Raw genomic sequence first — 13,829 nt, 5'->3', positions numbered from 1 at the left:
ACTAGACCACCCGGGCGCTTGATGTCTATTAGACAACACTTTGTCTACAAGAGCCTGAACATTTCCCTTCAGAGTAAGATCCCTTCTCTCTTATATCTTGCTTAATCCTTAGCAACACCACCAATATTACAAAAAACCATCAATCAAACTACCTCCCCTTTCCCCTTAATACCTAAATCTCGAAACTCCCTAAAACAAGTCCCCTCTGCCTTCCCTGCCCCATCAAACTCCACCCCCTCCTCCTTCAACCTAGCAATCTTCTCCTCCTGAAACCCTCCTCCAGCAATATGCTTGCTAACCCTCCACTCCCCCTTATACCCACCCAACGAGCCATCAGCCGCCAACACGCGGTGACAGGGCACCTCAGGGGCGAACGGGTTCGTGCGCATCGCGTTACCCACAGCCCGCGCGCTGGAGTTAAGGTATGTTGCTAGCGCGGAGTAGGTGGTCCAGCGGCCGGGGGGTACAGAGAGGAGGACACGATAGACACGTCTGCGGTAGGGAGTTAGGGTCGGGTGGAGGGAGATGCGGTGGAGGGACTTTTGGAGGGTTGGGGGGATCGTTGTCGGTGAGTTTGAGGTGGTGGTGGTGGTGGTTGTGGTGGTTGTTGTGGAAGTGGATTTAGATTTGGCTTTGGGGCTAGGGTTGAGGTTGGCTTTTAAGAGAGTTGGCGAGGTATCCGTGGAGATGGTAGGTGAAGTTGCCATTTTTTAGGCGACTCTTGCAGAGTTGGCGTTGTTTATTTGAAGCTTTGGCTATGGTCCTTGGAGTTGGTTAGTTTCTTGGAATGGATGTTCCCCAGGTTGACGCGTCTCGACGCGTCGATCGCGACTGAACTTACTAAATGCTTTGAGAAGAGGCCTTGAAATATTAGTTTCGTTGCTTGAAGGATGGTGTAGAATTAGAGAATAGTAAAGTTTCAGGACTACCTTTATGTATAAGCCGAGGCGAGAACGAGGAAGTAAAGTGATTTTCAATGTGACCAATCAGAGTGCCCCACTGGCGCCTCTCGACGGTTCCCCATGAGGCTGCCTGGAGGTATGACTCTTCATTTATAATCCACTTTTAGATGGATACGATATCAAAATAACCTATGGATGAGCAAGTCTCTACATATGACATCACTTTCATTTTTGGCATGACGAGTCGTAACTTCAAGCTTTCCTAGCTACGGAGTAATTCACCTTCTATACTTCAATCTCCACCAAACGGAGAGTATCGAATCTCCACCCCAAACTCTTCCCTCAAGGGTGATCCACATGCTCGGCAGCCGTGGCATCATCAATCTTGGCCGCTGTCACCGCATCCACGGGGATCACCTTGCCAGTCTCGGGATCCACAACACTATTCTTGCGACTAGTAATGTCCACCATACCGGGATTCTCGGCCTTGAGGCGGGCGAATGTCTTTTCCGCATCCCAGGTCCAGGGAGTCTTGGCGGCGAAGAGAAGGTCCATGTCTTCCAGGGTGCGCTGGTTACTTTCGGGATACAGAGCCCACACCATAGGGATGGTGATTACGTTGCTGGCCGCGAACACGTAGAGGGTCTTTTCGCCGATTGAATCGAACATGACCGGGCAGAGTAGAGTCTAGAAAGGGTTATGTTAGTATAACCACACGCTAAACCATGTGAAGACTCCAAATCGAATTACTTACCAGCCATCCATTTCCGATACTCCAGCCAACGACACCCCAGGCATTACCACGGGCGCGCACTGCCAATGGGAAAATCTCAGCCGGATACAGCCATGGCACAGTAAGCCAGGTGGCACCAAAAGTCGAGGTAAAGATGAAAATCATCGAGGCAGCCGCTGCACCATACGAGGACGCTGTGCCCATGTTGCCATCAGCCTTGGCGTTGATGGCAAGGCGAGAGAATCCACCAGCAAGGAACATGGCAATACCCTGCACGACAGAGCCCCAGTATAGAGTCCAGCGTCGTCCAATGCGATCCAAAGTAAACACACAGATAAGCGTTGCGAACTAGAAAAGATGAGTTAGTTCAGTCGAACCACGGAAACAGAATTGTGCGAGCATACCATGTAGAAAATATTATTCAATCCACTGATCCACTGACTCTTCATCGAGTCAAAGCCCGCAATACTGAAGATCGTCGGCGCATAGACAGTCACACCGGCAATACCAACCCACTCCTGCATAATCTGCAACCAGATAACCAACTGTACTCTCCGACCGATGTGTAGGTCACCAGACTTCCAGCCAAACAGCATCGAGAGGTAAGAGTTCCCGTGGACAACAGTCTTCTCCATCTCGGCAATGCTCTGGATATCCTGGAACTCGGCTTCGGCGCGGACCCGATCTTCTGGGCTGCTGCCACGCAGCCGTTGTAGGATGTATCGTGCTTCCTGCTCGCGGCCGACCTTGACTAGCCAACGTGGGGACTCGGGGAAGAACCAGACGGCGACGAAGAGAATCAGAAGGAAGATGATCTGGAAGGCGATGGGGAAACGCCAACGGAAGGCGGATTTACCACCGTCGATGAAGGAGAGGCCGCTATTAAGAGAGAAATGTTAGATCCGCTCTGATATGGGGGAATCAGGAAGACGTACAACTCAAGCCAATAGGCCAGGACGACGCCAAAGATGTTCAGTGTGAACTCGATAGCGATGAACTGTCCACGGGAAGTATGCTCGGCGGTCTCAGTGGCCCAAACAGGCACAATTGCATTCAAAATACCAGTACCAATGCCATTGATGAAGCGTGCTGTAATCGAATCAGCCACTCGTCCTCGTCCCTTTCCATCTCCCGTATTTCCTGTCTCTACTTACCGCAAATCATCCAATTATGATTCTGCGCCGAGCACTGCAGACTCGCGCCCACCACAGCCCAAACCGCACCCACAGCAATGGACTTAATTCTCCCCATGCGATCACCCAACCAACCACCAAACAGCCCACCGAACAACGTCCCCAGATAGTATACTGAGACAATGCCACCCTGTAGCAAGGAATTGGTCACTACCGGGGTCAGTTCGCCGTCTACTTCTTTCGTGTATCCGAATCCCATCAAGTCGATGTAGTCTTTGGCGTTGTTAACGCCGGACATCATGCCTTGGTCATATCCGAAGAAGAGAATTGACAGTGCGGCGACGCAGTTGATTGCGATGAGAAGTTGACGCTTCTCTAGTTTGTGGACAATGTTCCACGAGGGGATTTTGTCGCTCATGATGACGGTAGGGCGTGCGCTGTAGTATAAAGTGGCATAATCTGTGCGAGTGGGGGCTCAGTCTACCAGCGAAAGTAGACGCAGTTGAGGTAGAAAAGGGAACGCAGGAACCGGATCTATAGACCCAGCTCTAGACAGACACAAGATACCAAACCCGCGGGGAAATGAGAGAATAAAAAAAACAGCACGTCGCGCACCATCCTGGCGGGATCATCGCACCATTTAAAGGAAGCTCGCCTCCTCACCACGGCGCGAGTCCGAGGCTCAGTAGTACATACTTGCATGACCAGCGAGGAAACTTCCTCACGAGGATCGGCCAAGAGTCGCCAGGCACAGCAAGGAGTCGCAACTGGTCCGATTTGGTTGCAATGCGGGACAAAGCGACTTGGAGTCGTCGATAGGCTCGGCCTTTTCTCCATCTTCCCCACTCGTGCAGGGAACTGTCCCGGCGTTCAGTCGGCAGAGGTGGTTTCCAGGGCTTTTAACCGGATGGTATCTGGACTTGAGGATACGAGAGTGGGCTCTGCGAAGTTTTTATTCACTTTTTGGCTTGTCTGCAATCGACCGTCTCCTGCTAAATAGTCTCATTTTGTCGTTGCTGCTGGCCTCCAACGTGACATGGCCGGATCAAGTACATCTGCGCGATTCCCCCTGTCCAGTGCGCGACCGCCCATCTTTCAAGACTTCCTGTCTCTTTTGTACAATCCCAAGGCGCCCTGCATATGAATTACCCGGGCATCCAAGTCTGTGCCTCTTGCAATGCCGTCATTGACCCCCATCAGCTAGCCCAATCGGGTCTTCGACGCCAGCCGGAAGGGAAGGGCGTAACGGGATGAACTCGGTCCTCCAAGCCATCCGCCGAAGAACCAATAAACAACACACGGTCGGACTCCACTACCTCCACCACCGAGAAAACACGGAGAACAAAGTATCCCCGTGGAGAACCTCCAGACTTTCATTTCTGTTACGCTTGTGCCCATCCCTCGGCAAGCCGCCCAGTTCGGAGTTGATCGAAATTGCGAAACATGGCAAATCAATCTCGCCGGGCAAGAAAAGCACGACCAACTTAGGTTTTGATGCTCTTAGACACCTCATTCTCGACCCTCGTTCAACACATCACATGGTCGTAACCAGGATGGCCAGTGACTACGGTGTACTCCAAGGATTGACTTTGGAGTGGGACATGAAGCCATCTCCAAGTCGGAGTTTCGCCGAACATCCCCAGCCTTTTATCCCCCAGTTCTGGCCCCCCGGAAAGCTCCATTTAACCGAAGTCCAGATGCAAGTCTCTTCAGAAGTCAACTTCTTCCGTAAGAGAAATCATGTTCAACCGGCCCGACTGGTTTGACTCCAAATAGTCCCCCATCCGGCCCGCCGACAGTTATGCCAAGGACTTGCCGAGAGGCTCTCGCCTGATCCTCCTGCCATTCAAGAATCTCCCAATTTACATTGGGCGATTTGATACCTTGTCTGTTCTATCGATAGCCTAGTTCTTTACTTGCTGAGCCTGGGGGCCTTTTTCGTCTTTCCGGACAGATTTGTGTCGTTTGTCCTCGCTACAATGGTGATTCTATATCCAATATACGGCTGTACTCACATCAGGAGGGAGATCTGATTGATTATCTTCGTCAAAGCTTATTTCATTAGTCTAGCAGACACAAGGGCGCCAATGATTATGTTAGGCCAGGTATCACGTGATGTTAATATGATCAGGATCTCTCCTATCTCACGAGCTTCCTCTTCCGAAAGAAAATCATGATGTCATTCATTAAGACGGGCATTGAACACAGCAAGTGGACAACTCTATTGTGACGCTTTCGCTCCCCGGATGAAATTTGCAGAATATCATTAAGGACGATAACAATCGGCGTTTCAAAGACATGGTATGGTTAGCCAATGAGTGCTGCCTAAACAACCTCAAAAGTTAAATCAAAGCTAACCCACTGCAAAAAAGGAGCAAGGATCATGGCTTTTATGGCTTACCTTGCCACCAATAATCCTCCTCATTCCTTCCCTTCTCTACTTCAATCTTCTTGGCAACTCCACCTCTATGCTTTCTCCACCACCAGACACCTCGTTCCTGATTCTTCCATGGGCGACTATCGCCTACCTACGCTCAAAGAATCGTCAATTCCAAGAATGGACATACCGTCAAGCCCTTACAAATACAATTATCAAGGTTGGCCTACACAAGTACATCTCCTTGAAACGAACGCCATCCCTCTCCCTCAGGCCAGGATTTGAAAGGAAGCGGTTCGTCCTTATCGAGCCTGCGGGACCCGAATTCTACTCCGGCATTGCGTTGGATGAGAAGACCAAACCAGAGACTGTCGGAGCCACGTGGTACCCCAAACGACCTTCCCCAGATTTCATTCTCCCCGAAGACCAGCACGTCGTACTCCACCTACATGGCGGGTCTTACATATCAGGAGACGGCCGGACAGTGACCTGTCGCTTCATCGCCAAGAATTTACTCTCATATACCCCTACAAAATATGTGATCTGTCTTCAGTACCGACTCGCGGGTACACCGAATGGACTATTCCCCGCTCAACTGCAAGATGCCATCTCGGCGTATGCATATCTACTCAACACTCTTCACATCCCAGCCTCACAGATTATTCTCAGCGGCGATAGCTCCGGAGCTAACCTTGCCTTGGGACTGCTACGGTACATAACAAAATTCAACAATTCATCTCTTCTTCCCGCGCCAAAATGCACCTGGCTTTTCTCGCCTTGGACAAATATCCCCGGAGCAAGAGACTTGGCAGCTTGGAATAACAGTCCTAACTACAAAACCGAGTGTACTCCTGCGTCTTTTCCTGCGTGGGGTGCAACGCTATTCTTACATGATCTGGAAATTACCAAGGCCGTTGAGGAACATGTTGCTCCAATCAAGCATCCATTCACGTTACCGTCACCCATGCTGGTAGTCACTGGGGGGAAAGAAGTGTTATGCCAGGAACATCGGGAATTCGCCCAAATTTTCAAAGCGTTGCCTCAGAATGAATCGCTGGTGGATTTCTTCGTGTCTGAGACAACGCCACACGATTTATTCATGATTGGCTGGATCATGGGTTTCGAAAAAGAAGCGCGAGAATGTGCTGAGAAAGTAGGAGAATTTGTCAACAGGCTGGGTTACTCATCTAAAGGTTGAAATCTTGTTACTTTTGAATAACACTATGTACATATATCCTATCCGTATTTTCTATCTTATTTTCTCTGTGATATAATATCCGACTCTTGTTACGCAATTTGAAAACCGAAGCTAAGCTGCCATGACTCCAAATGATGTTCTCCTTCAGGGCCGGAACTCGCGTTGAGTCTGACCAAGAGACAGATTCTCAATCGATCTAGTCAACCCACGAGTGAAACACGACGTTCGGACTTGAATTACACCGCGTCTAGACGAGTGCCTGGTCTGTTCCTGAATAATGTGAGCTACCCACGAGTTCAGAGACTTGACAATCTGCAATTGTTCTCATCGTGGTCTATGTTCATTCGCTCGGACTGGATGTATTGTCGGGGACCTGCATAGCTCCCAGGACTGAGTATCTTCGCCCACGTTGCGTCCAAAGGACCTTCGGCCTGATGCAGAGTCAGCAGAATCGGATTTAATTGAAGGTGTCATAATTGAGTGCCTGTCTGAGTGATTTCAACCATATTGAGTGGTAGTAGAAAAGATGCGAAGAGTATTCAAGTACACGAAACGTCGGCATCGATACTTCTTTTGTCTATCGGAGTTTGCCACCATGAGTGTGGCCTTTACTTTCCTGCTGAGCTTTTTGATAGCGAGTGGTACATGTCTACCCGAAGCCCAACCACCAACCATCGCCAACTCTGTATATCAAGAGACCAGCTCTGTGCTATCATTTCCGAACCCCGAAAAAAGAACCACGAACCAGCCCTGCGCTGGAAATACCCCGGATAATCGACAGCAATGGTGCAATCATGACCTCTATACAGACTACACAACCACAGTCCCCGACACAGGGATAGTGCGAGAGTTCTGGTTCGACCTAACCCAAGCCAACCTCGCACCAGACGGCCGCGAGCGATGGACCCTCACCATCAACGGAACAATCCCAGGCCCAACCATAATAGTCGACTGGGGCGACACTGTGGTCATCCGCCTACGAAATAAACTACCCTCCACCGTCCACAACGGCACCAGCCTCCACTTCCACGGCATCCGCCAACTACACACGAACCCTATGGACGGCGCAGTCTCCATCACCCAATGCCCCATCGCACCAGGCCAGACCATGACATACCGCTGGCGAGCCACGCAGTACGGAACGACCTGGTACCATTCTCACATCGGACTTCAGACATGGGAGGGTGTCTTTGGCGGAATTATCATCAATGGGCCCGCCAGTGCGAACTACGACGAGGACAAGGGTGTGATTTTGTTGAATGATTGGGATGTAAGGACGGTGGATGAACTTTGGGATGCTGTGCAAGTATCCGGACCGCCGACGGTGGATAACGCGCTTATCAATGGGACGAATGTTTTTGGTGAAGATGGGATGGATCAAGTGGGACGGCGATTTACGATGTCGTTTACGAGGGGGAAATCGTATCGATTGAGATTGGGGAATGCGGCTTGTGATACGCATTTCAAGTTTAGTATTGATCATCATGTTTTGATGGTTATTGCGGTGGATTTGGTGCCTATTCAGCCGTATACCACGAGCGTGCTGGATATTGCGATTGGTTGGTAGCTCCTCAAGCACTAACATCTTGTTAATATCTTGATGACGGAGATGCATCTAACTCTTACCTCTCGGCTTCTCATTCTAGGACAAAGATACGATGTCATCGTTCACGCCGACCAGTCTGCTCTAGTCAATGCCTTCTGGCTCAGGGCCACGCCCCAACTATCCTGCTCCCAAAGCCTCAATGCAGACAATGTCCGCGGTATAATCTACTACAACGATGAAAACACCAACCCAACCATTATCCCCAATTCCACGGCCCGCAACTTCACAGATAGTTGCCGCGACGAAGACCCCTCCAATCTTATCCCAATCATCCCCCAACCATTCGACCTCACCCCATCAGATTACTTCTACAACGAAAGTCTCCCTGTTACAATATCCAAGATAAACTCTTTCTACCGATGGCACCTCAACGGCACATCTTTCTCCCAAAACTGGACCCAGCCAAGTTTACGATATCTACACAATTCAAATTCAAATCACGCATCAACAGGAAAATCAAGTTCCACTTCTTGTTTGGATAAGCTTTCCCTGCCGACGAATAGTATCATCACCCCCAAACCTGAGACGTGGGTTGTCATTTTGATCGAGAGTACTCTTCCCGTTTCCCATCCTATCCATCTGCACGGGCATGATTTTCTCATTGTGGCTCAGGGATCGGGTTCTTACGCTGGACCTGAACATACGGCTGGATCTGTGGCTATATCATACCCTGCCGACACGCTGCCGAAACGCGATACAGCTCTACTCTCGGCGGGGGGACACCTGGTATTAGCCTTTCGCACTGATAACCCGGGTGTGTGGCTGCTGCATTGTCATGTTGGATGGCATCTAGAGCAAGGGTTTGCCGTGCAAATTGTTGAGCGAGGGGAGGAAGTTTGCGAATTATTAAGTGGTGATACCAAGAGAGGGTGGGCCGAGTGGGCTGGAAGTCTCGAAGAGAACTGTCTTATTTGGGAGAAGTATGAGGGGAGCTTGCAGGGGGTAGAGAATGGGTCTGGGGTCTGAGATGTGAGATTTTTTATGAGCGTTTTCTACTTTTTCTTTTTCGAACTGGTAATTGCGGGGGTGAAGTTAAAGCTGAAGTTAATGACAAACCTGCAAAGTTAGACCTAGGTAGCCGGGGGTGGAACGATTCTAGATCCCAGATTCTCCAGCTAGGCTCCGATATACATCATCCCGGTGTACACATCAGGAAGTAATCTTTGCTTTTGCAGTCTGAGACAACGACTCCAGGTTCATACCACCGTAGCCTGGGGATAAAGTTTATTCAAAAATGGAGATGCAGCGGGGACACCGTGTGCGCTATGTCCCTGTCCCTGAATCACGCATAGCAAAATTCAAATTTATGACTTGAGCGTCCGAAGGATTTACCGTTCCCATCCCAGCTGGAACCGACCGAAGGATTGTGGAGCGCATTTGGCGCGGGTCTAGGTCTGGTTGCACAGGCGTCCCATCCTGATGGGGTAAAAGGTACAGTAACAGCCTACCGGATACCCAGGTCCATGGAGGGTAGCATGGCGGAAGTATGCCATTGGATGTGACCAGCGAACTAGATTTGATGTGGGTTTTGAGGCTGGGGTGTAGGTGCCGTGTAGGGTTTTTTGCATGCTTGGCTTGGACTAGATTGAGGATAGGGTTCTCCAGCTCCTAGATAGGGTATAGCTAATAGGATGTAGCGATTCAGGTTACTGGGTTTGACGAAGGAATTTATCTCCCTTGGATGTATTTAGCTAGCAACATCTATCTAGCAGTACTAGCACTCTCGTAGTTTTTGATTAGAAGGGGTTACTACCAAAGCAGGACAGTAACCCTCGGCATTCCATGCATGAGCGGCTGAATCTGCAGTATGGATTCCAGAATTTTCATCGAGATTCTAGACTGAGAAACAAAAGCCCGAAATAAGCAACGACCGACGGATTCTCCTCATTTTATGAGAAAAGCAAACATGACCAGCAGCTCCACTTTGACTACGACCTATACCCTATTACAGTGGCAATTACAAATGGAAATTAGTTATTCTCAACCAGGATCGGACCATTCTACAGTAGGAAGTGCCAAGTTTGAGTTCATGAATTGGTTCATTGATCATCGTTTCCATCGTGGAGTATAGGACTCAAAAAGACAAAACACCGTCTAAAAAACCCACAAGATCCCGTCTATTGCATACCTCCATTCGAATCATTGACAAAAAAACATGCGAAAAGTCAAATAATAGAAAGAAACAAAAGAATCTTGTATACAGAATAGAGCAAAACAGATGTAGACTGTAGTCTATAGAGACAAGTGTAAACATAAAAGGCTGCCGCAATATATCATACGACCAGCCAAAGAAGAAGAATAAAGATAACGCCATCCGGCGGAAAAAGAACAGAGGGGTAATCGAATAAACCAAACCAAAACAAAATCGTAAGATCGTAATATGTAGTGCCCCACCGAGTGATAAGGGGAAACGGAAAGTGAAAGCGAGTAACCCGCCAAGGCACTTAGAGTGCAGCATCCTTGGCAGACCGCTTCAGAGCTCGGCGCTTCGGCACGTCGAGGTGGTGATAAGAGCGCAGGTGCTCGACCAGGTGGTCCTGGCGGGGGAAGCCGTTGTTCCCCTTGCGTGAGCAGTGCTCGACGGGGCAGTTGCGGAAGACGGGGAAGTGCACGCTCGTCTGGTGGCGCTTCAAGTCTGCGAAGCGGGTGAAGGACTTGCCGCAGTTGTCGCAACCAAAGGGCTTTGCTGGTCTGGAGGGGGAATAGGTTAGTCGAAGCAATAAAAGGAGTAGGATAGAATGGATTGACGTACTTGGATTGAGCGGGCGGCGAGTCCGGGCCCGAGTCGTCAGAGGTGAGGGGGTAGTTGGGCATAGGCACCTCTTCGGCGACATTGTTCCAAGTTGAGCTACCACAGGTACTTCCACAGGTCGAGCTTGCCGAACTGGGCACGCTGGTGGCAATTGGGTTCTCATAGACGGGCGGGAAATCGTGCATGGGGGAGTACATGTAGGGCGAGCTGGTGAAAGAGTATGTCGCATCGGAGACGACCTCGGGGACGGCAAAGGGACTTGCAGCAGCGTCGAGATCACACATGGCAGGTTCATAGATGGGCTGTGGAGGCCCGTAGAAGAAGAAGTCCATGCCGCCCGGGGAAGAAGAGTAGGAGGAAGAAGTGGAGGAGTCTGTGTAACTGAAGGGGGATTGCATGTTGTTTCTGGGGTTGTTGATGTAGATGGGAGTGGAGGTGGTGGACGGGGCGAAGGAGGAGGAAGAAGTCTAGTTTTAAATGGAAGGATGATCAGACGAGGTTCTAGAAGAGCGGGAGAAGGCCACTAGTGAGAGACTAGTGAGGAAGCAGCAGGACTTACCATTGTGAGACGCTGGTGCGAATCCTTCGTGAAGCTGAGGGTCGGTGCTTTAGTTGGTGGTCATAGTAAAGTAGAGATAGATAGAGGATAGGAAAAAAAAGGGAGGTCTTGAGTTAATATGAGTTCATCTGGAATATCCCCGGCCGTATTTATTTAAATAATAAATAATAAATCATCATCATAATGGCTGCGGCTCGAGGAAACGCTAAAGATGCACGCTGTACACTTCCACAACCCTCCAGTCAACCCTCCATTCACAACCAACCATCATCCCCAGTCCAACACGAAGACCATCACCTGGTCTCTCCAGACCCAAACCAGAAAAGCTGGTCAAACACGGCTCACCAGCCTGTCAAAACTAGTGAACTGGCTTCCAAACTTCGCCCATTCCACGCCTCGTCACTGGCTCTCTCTCTATCTACACAGCCCCGCCCTCGTCATTCTGGAGGATCATCCTGCGGGATTTCTTCTGCAAACACAAAGTGGATCCCTCGACCAGTTCAAGTGCTGACTTCCCTGCGCCTTCTGGAAGCCTTCTAGCGTCGTGTTAGCGTCTTAGCGGACAGGCCCGACAACTCCACTTGCATTCTTGGCCCCCGTGTGATTGGCGTCATCGAAGACGAGGGGACACTAAAGAAGAAAAGCAAGTCACATCTTCCTACTGGACTTGCAGGATCCCCAGTCGAATCATAATCCAGCTTCCCGACCGCAGTCCCTCGACCCAAATTGACCAGCCAATCCTAATCCCCGATAAGCTGCATCATCCTTGTTGCGGTCAGACGTGCTTGCGCTCGATCCTCCCACCATCCCACCACTCATCCACTCACCATTCACCACGCTTGGCAATCGATCGTCGGTGGTTAGCGCGGTTCCCAAAGGTCCTCCCTTCTGGAACGCTTCTAGCGTGGATGAGAGAAAATCGCCCGGAAAAGAAGGCTGACGGAGGGTGGTCGATCCTACTTCCGGCCCCCAGCCCAGCCCCCGTGCTCCTCGTCTTTTTTTGGGCGTCATTGGCTAAAAGAGACCAGACCAGATCTGGAATCAGACCGCAGGCCAGTGCAAGAATGAGAGAGAAAAAAATGGCGGCTTCGTTTCAGGTTTCCTGCGTGGCGTTGGTGATGCAGTGTAGTGCTGTCCTTCAGCAGAAACTGCCTGGTCTGCCTTGGGGGGAACTGGCTAACTATATGCTAACCAGTTACAGTATACACCAAAGGTTGATGGGAAACCCAATAACTCTACAGCACACCCGATGACTTCTATTGTTTTGTTTTGGCGTCTTGATTCTTTTCCTTTGGCTCTCCCGGAAACTCTGTGCCGAGCGTGAACCATCGGCCAGCGGCAACTCACCAACCACCACTCATCGCACCGTGCAAGATCCACGATCGCCCCTCTTGGGTGATCGCCGAGTGCCACAGGGCAGACCCCCAGAACTGGGGTTGATCCCTCGTTCTTCGATGATATAATAACACCAACCATTAAAAACAAATAACTATACTCCGTAGATCAATGGGAAAAAATAATCATAATCACTACAGTAGTAAATACCCCACCTAACTACGACCAGTCTCGAGTATAATGTACTGCCCTTCTCTATTCCATACGAAAGACAAGTCATTATCCCAAAAAACCTACCAATAATAACCCTCCCACACCATTCACCACCATCCTCAATACAGTACCTCGTACTTGTTAACTGTCTGTCCATCCAGTATTCCAGTTTAGTCTAGCGCCCCCCTGCCCAGCCCAGCCCTGTCTCAATTCTCCCCAATGATCCCTTCCTATCTCCTCACAGGCTCATTGCTTTTGTTCGTGTTTCTCTAATCCCGGTCCCTTCTAGAAAAAATCCCGCAACGCTAGCGTCCCCGGTCTAAACCCACCTCGTCCATGTCCCACCCTCCTCGTTGGCTGTGCAGCGCTCACGCTAACGCAACGTGCATGAAGTGCACGGAATTGAAATGAGTGCATGGGTGAGACCCGGGGAACGAGGGACGTTGTGATCCGATCGGATTGAATTGTTTGGGTAGGGTAGGGTACTTTGGGTGGACTATTCGACTAGACTAGACTAGAATTGACTGGGCTACGGTATACTCCGTAGTCACTATAGTAATGAACCGGCTTTCGTCATAGGCCCCCCCCCTAGAGCCGCTAAGTGTTTACTAAATGGGAGGGGAGTACTTCCTACTGTGGCATAGTACTTTGTAGTGTACCTGCTTTCTGTGGTGCTGGTGGGTTTATGAGGTCAGTGTTTTGTTTGTGACTAAACGACTTTGTACATCTCAAGCGAGACGCCTATGCACGACCGGGTATCTAGTGGGTCTCGCTGGACTGGGGACTCGGGACTCGCTGTACGTACATCCTGTAGCAATCTTGTAGCAGTACTACAGTGTACTGTACTCCGCACTACTGTAGGAACAACGGTACAGACCGAGCCACGAATCAGTAATAGCTTGTCTAGATCGGGGTAGTGGTGCCCTGTCCCTGTCCCTATCTACTCCATATACGATTGTAGTATTTCACGCAGTCTATACGGAGTACTTCGGTTATACTCCTCCGCGGCTCATCGTCCCGG

At 50.1% G+C, this 13,829-nt stretch overlaps 5 protein-coding genes across 5 annotated transcripts; 2 read left to right on the top strand and 3 right to left on the bottom strand.

Annotated features, from left to right (window-relative positions):
• Positions 1-143: 143 nt before the first annotated feature.
• On the bottom strand, positions 144-707 carry N7496_005040 (MGMT family protein; the record flags this gene model as incomplete). The annotated part of the gene is made up of 1 exon (XM_056697969.1): positions 144-707. One exon carries the CDS (start codon positions 705-707, stop codon positions 144-146), a length of 564 nt encoding a protein of 187 aa, XP_056556494.1.
• Positions 708-1,244: 537 nt separating this feature from the next.
• N7496_005039 (uncharacterized protein) lies at positions 1,245-3,186 on the bottom strand (the record flags this gene model as incomplete). The annotated part of the gene is made up of 5 exons (XM_056697968.1): positions 1,245-1,589; positions 1,657-1,983; positions 2,040-2,514; positions 2,571-2,724; positions 2,790-3,186. 5 exons carry the CDS (start codon positions 3,184-3,186, stop codon positions 1,245-1,247), a joined length of 1,698 nt encoding a protein of 565 aa, XP_056556493.1.
• Positions 3,187-5,236: 2,050 nt separating this feature from the next.
• Positions 5,237-6,343, top strand: N7496_005038 (alpha/beta hydrolase; the record flags this gene model as incomplete). The annotated part of the gene is made up of 1 exon (XM_056697967.1): positions 5,237-6,343. One exon carries the CDS (start codon positions 5,237-5,239, stop codon positions 6,341-6,343), a length of 1,107 nt encoding a protein of 368 aa, XP_056556492.1.
• Positions 6,344-6,938: 595 nt separating this feature from the next.
• On the top strand, positions 6,939-8,915 carry N7496_005037 (laccase; the record flags this gene model as incomplete). The annotated part of the gene is made up of 2 exons (XM_056697966.1): positions 6,939-7,902; positions 7,990-8,915. 2 exons carry the CDS (start codon positions 6,939-6,941, stop codon positions 8,913-8,915), a joined length of 1,890 nt encoding a protein of 629 aa, XP_056556491.1.
• Positions 8,916-10,393: 1,478 nt separating this feature from the next.
• On the bottom strand, positions 10,394-11,099 carry N7496_005036 (uncharacterized protein; the record flags this gene model as incomplete). The annotated part of the gene is made up of 2 exons (XM_056697965.1): positions 10,394-10,640; positions 10,702-11,099. The coding sequence occupies 2 exons, from the start codon at positions 11,097-11,099 to the stop codon at positions 10,394-10,396; spliced, it is 645 nt and encodes a 214-aa protein (XP_056556490.1).
• Between the last annotated feature and the right edge of the window lie 2,730 nt (positions 11,100-13,829).

This window comes from Penicillium cataractarum (assembly GCF_028827025.1).
Source record: "Penicillium cataractarum strain IBT 29864 chromosome Unknown utg000004l, whole genome shotgun sequence".
Classification (NCBI taxonomy): domain Eukaryota; kingdom Fungi; phylum Ascomycota; class Eurotiomycetes; order Eurotiales; family Aspergillaceae; genus Penicillium; species Penicillium cataractarum.
This window is presented reverse-complemented; position numbering and strand designations above follow the sequence as displayed.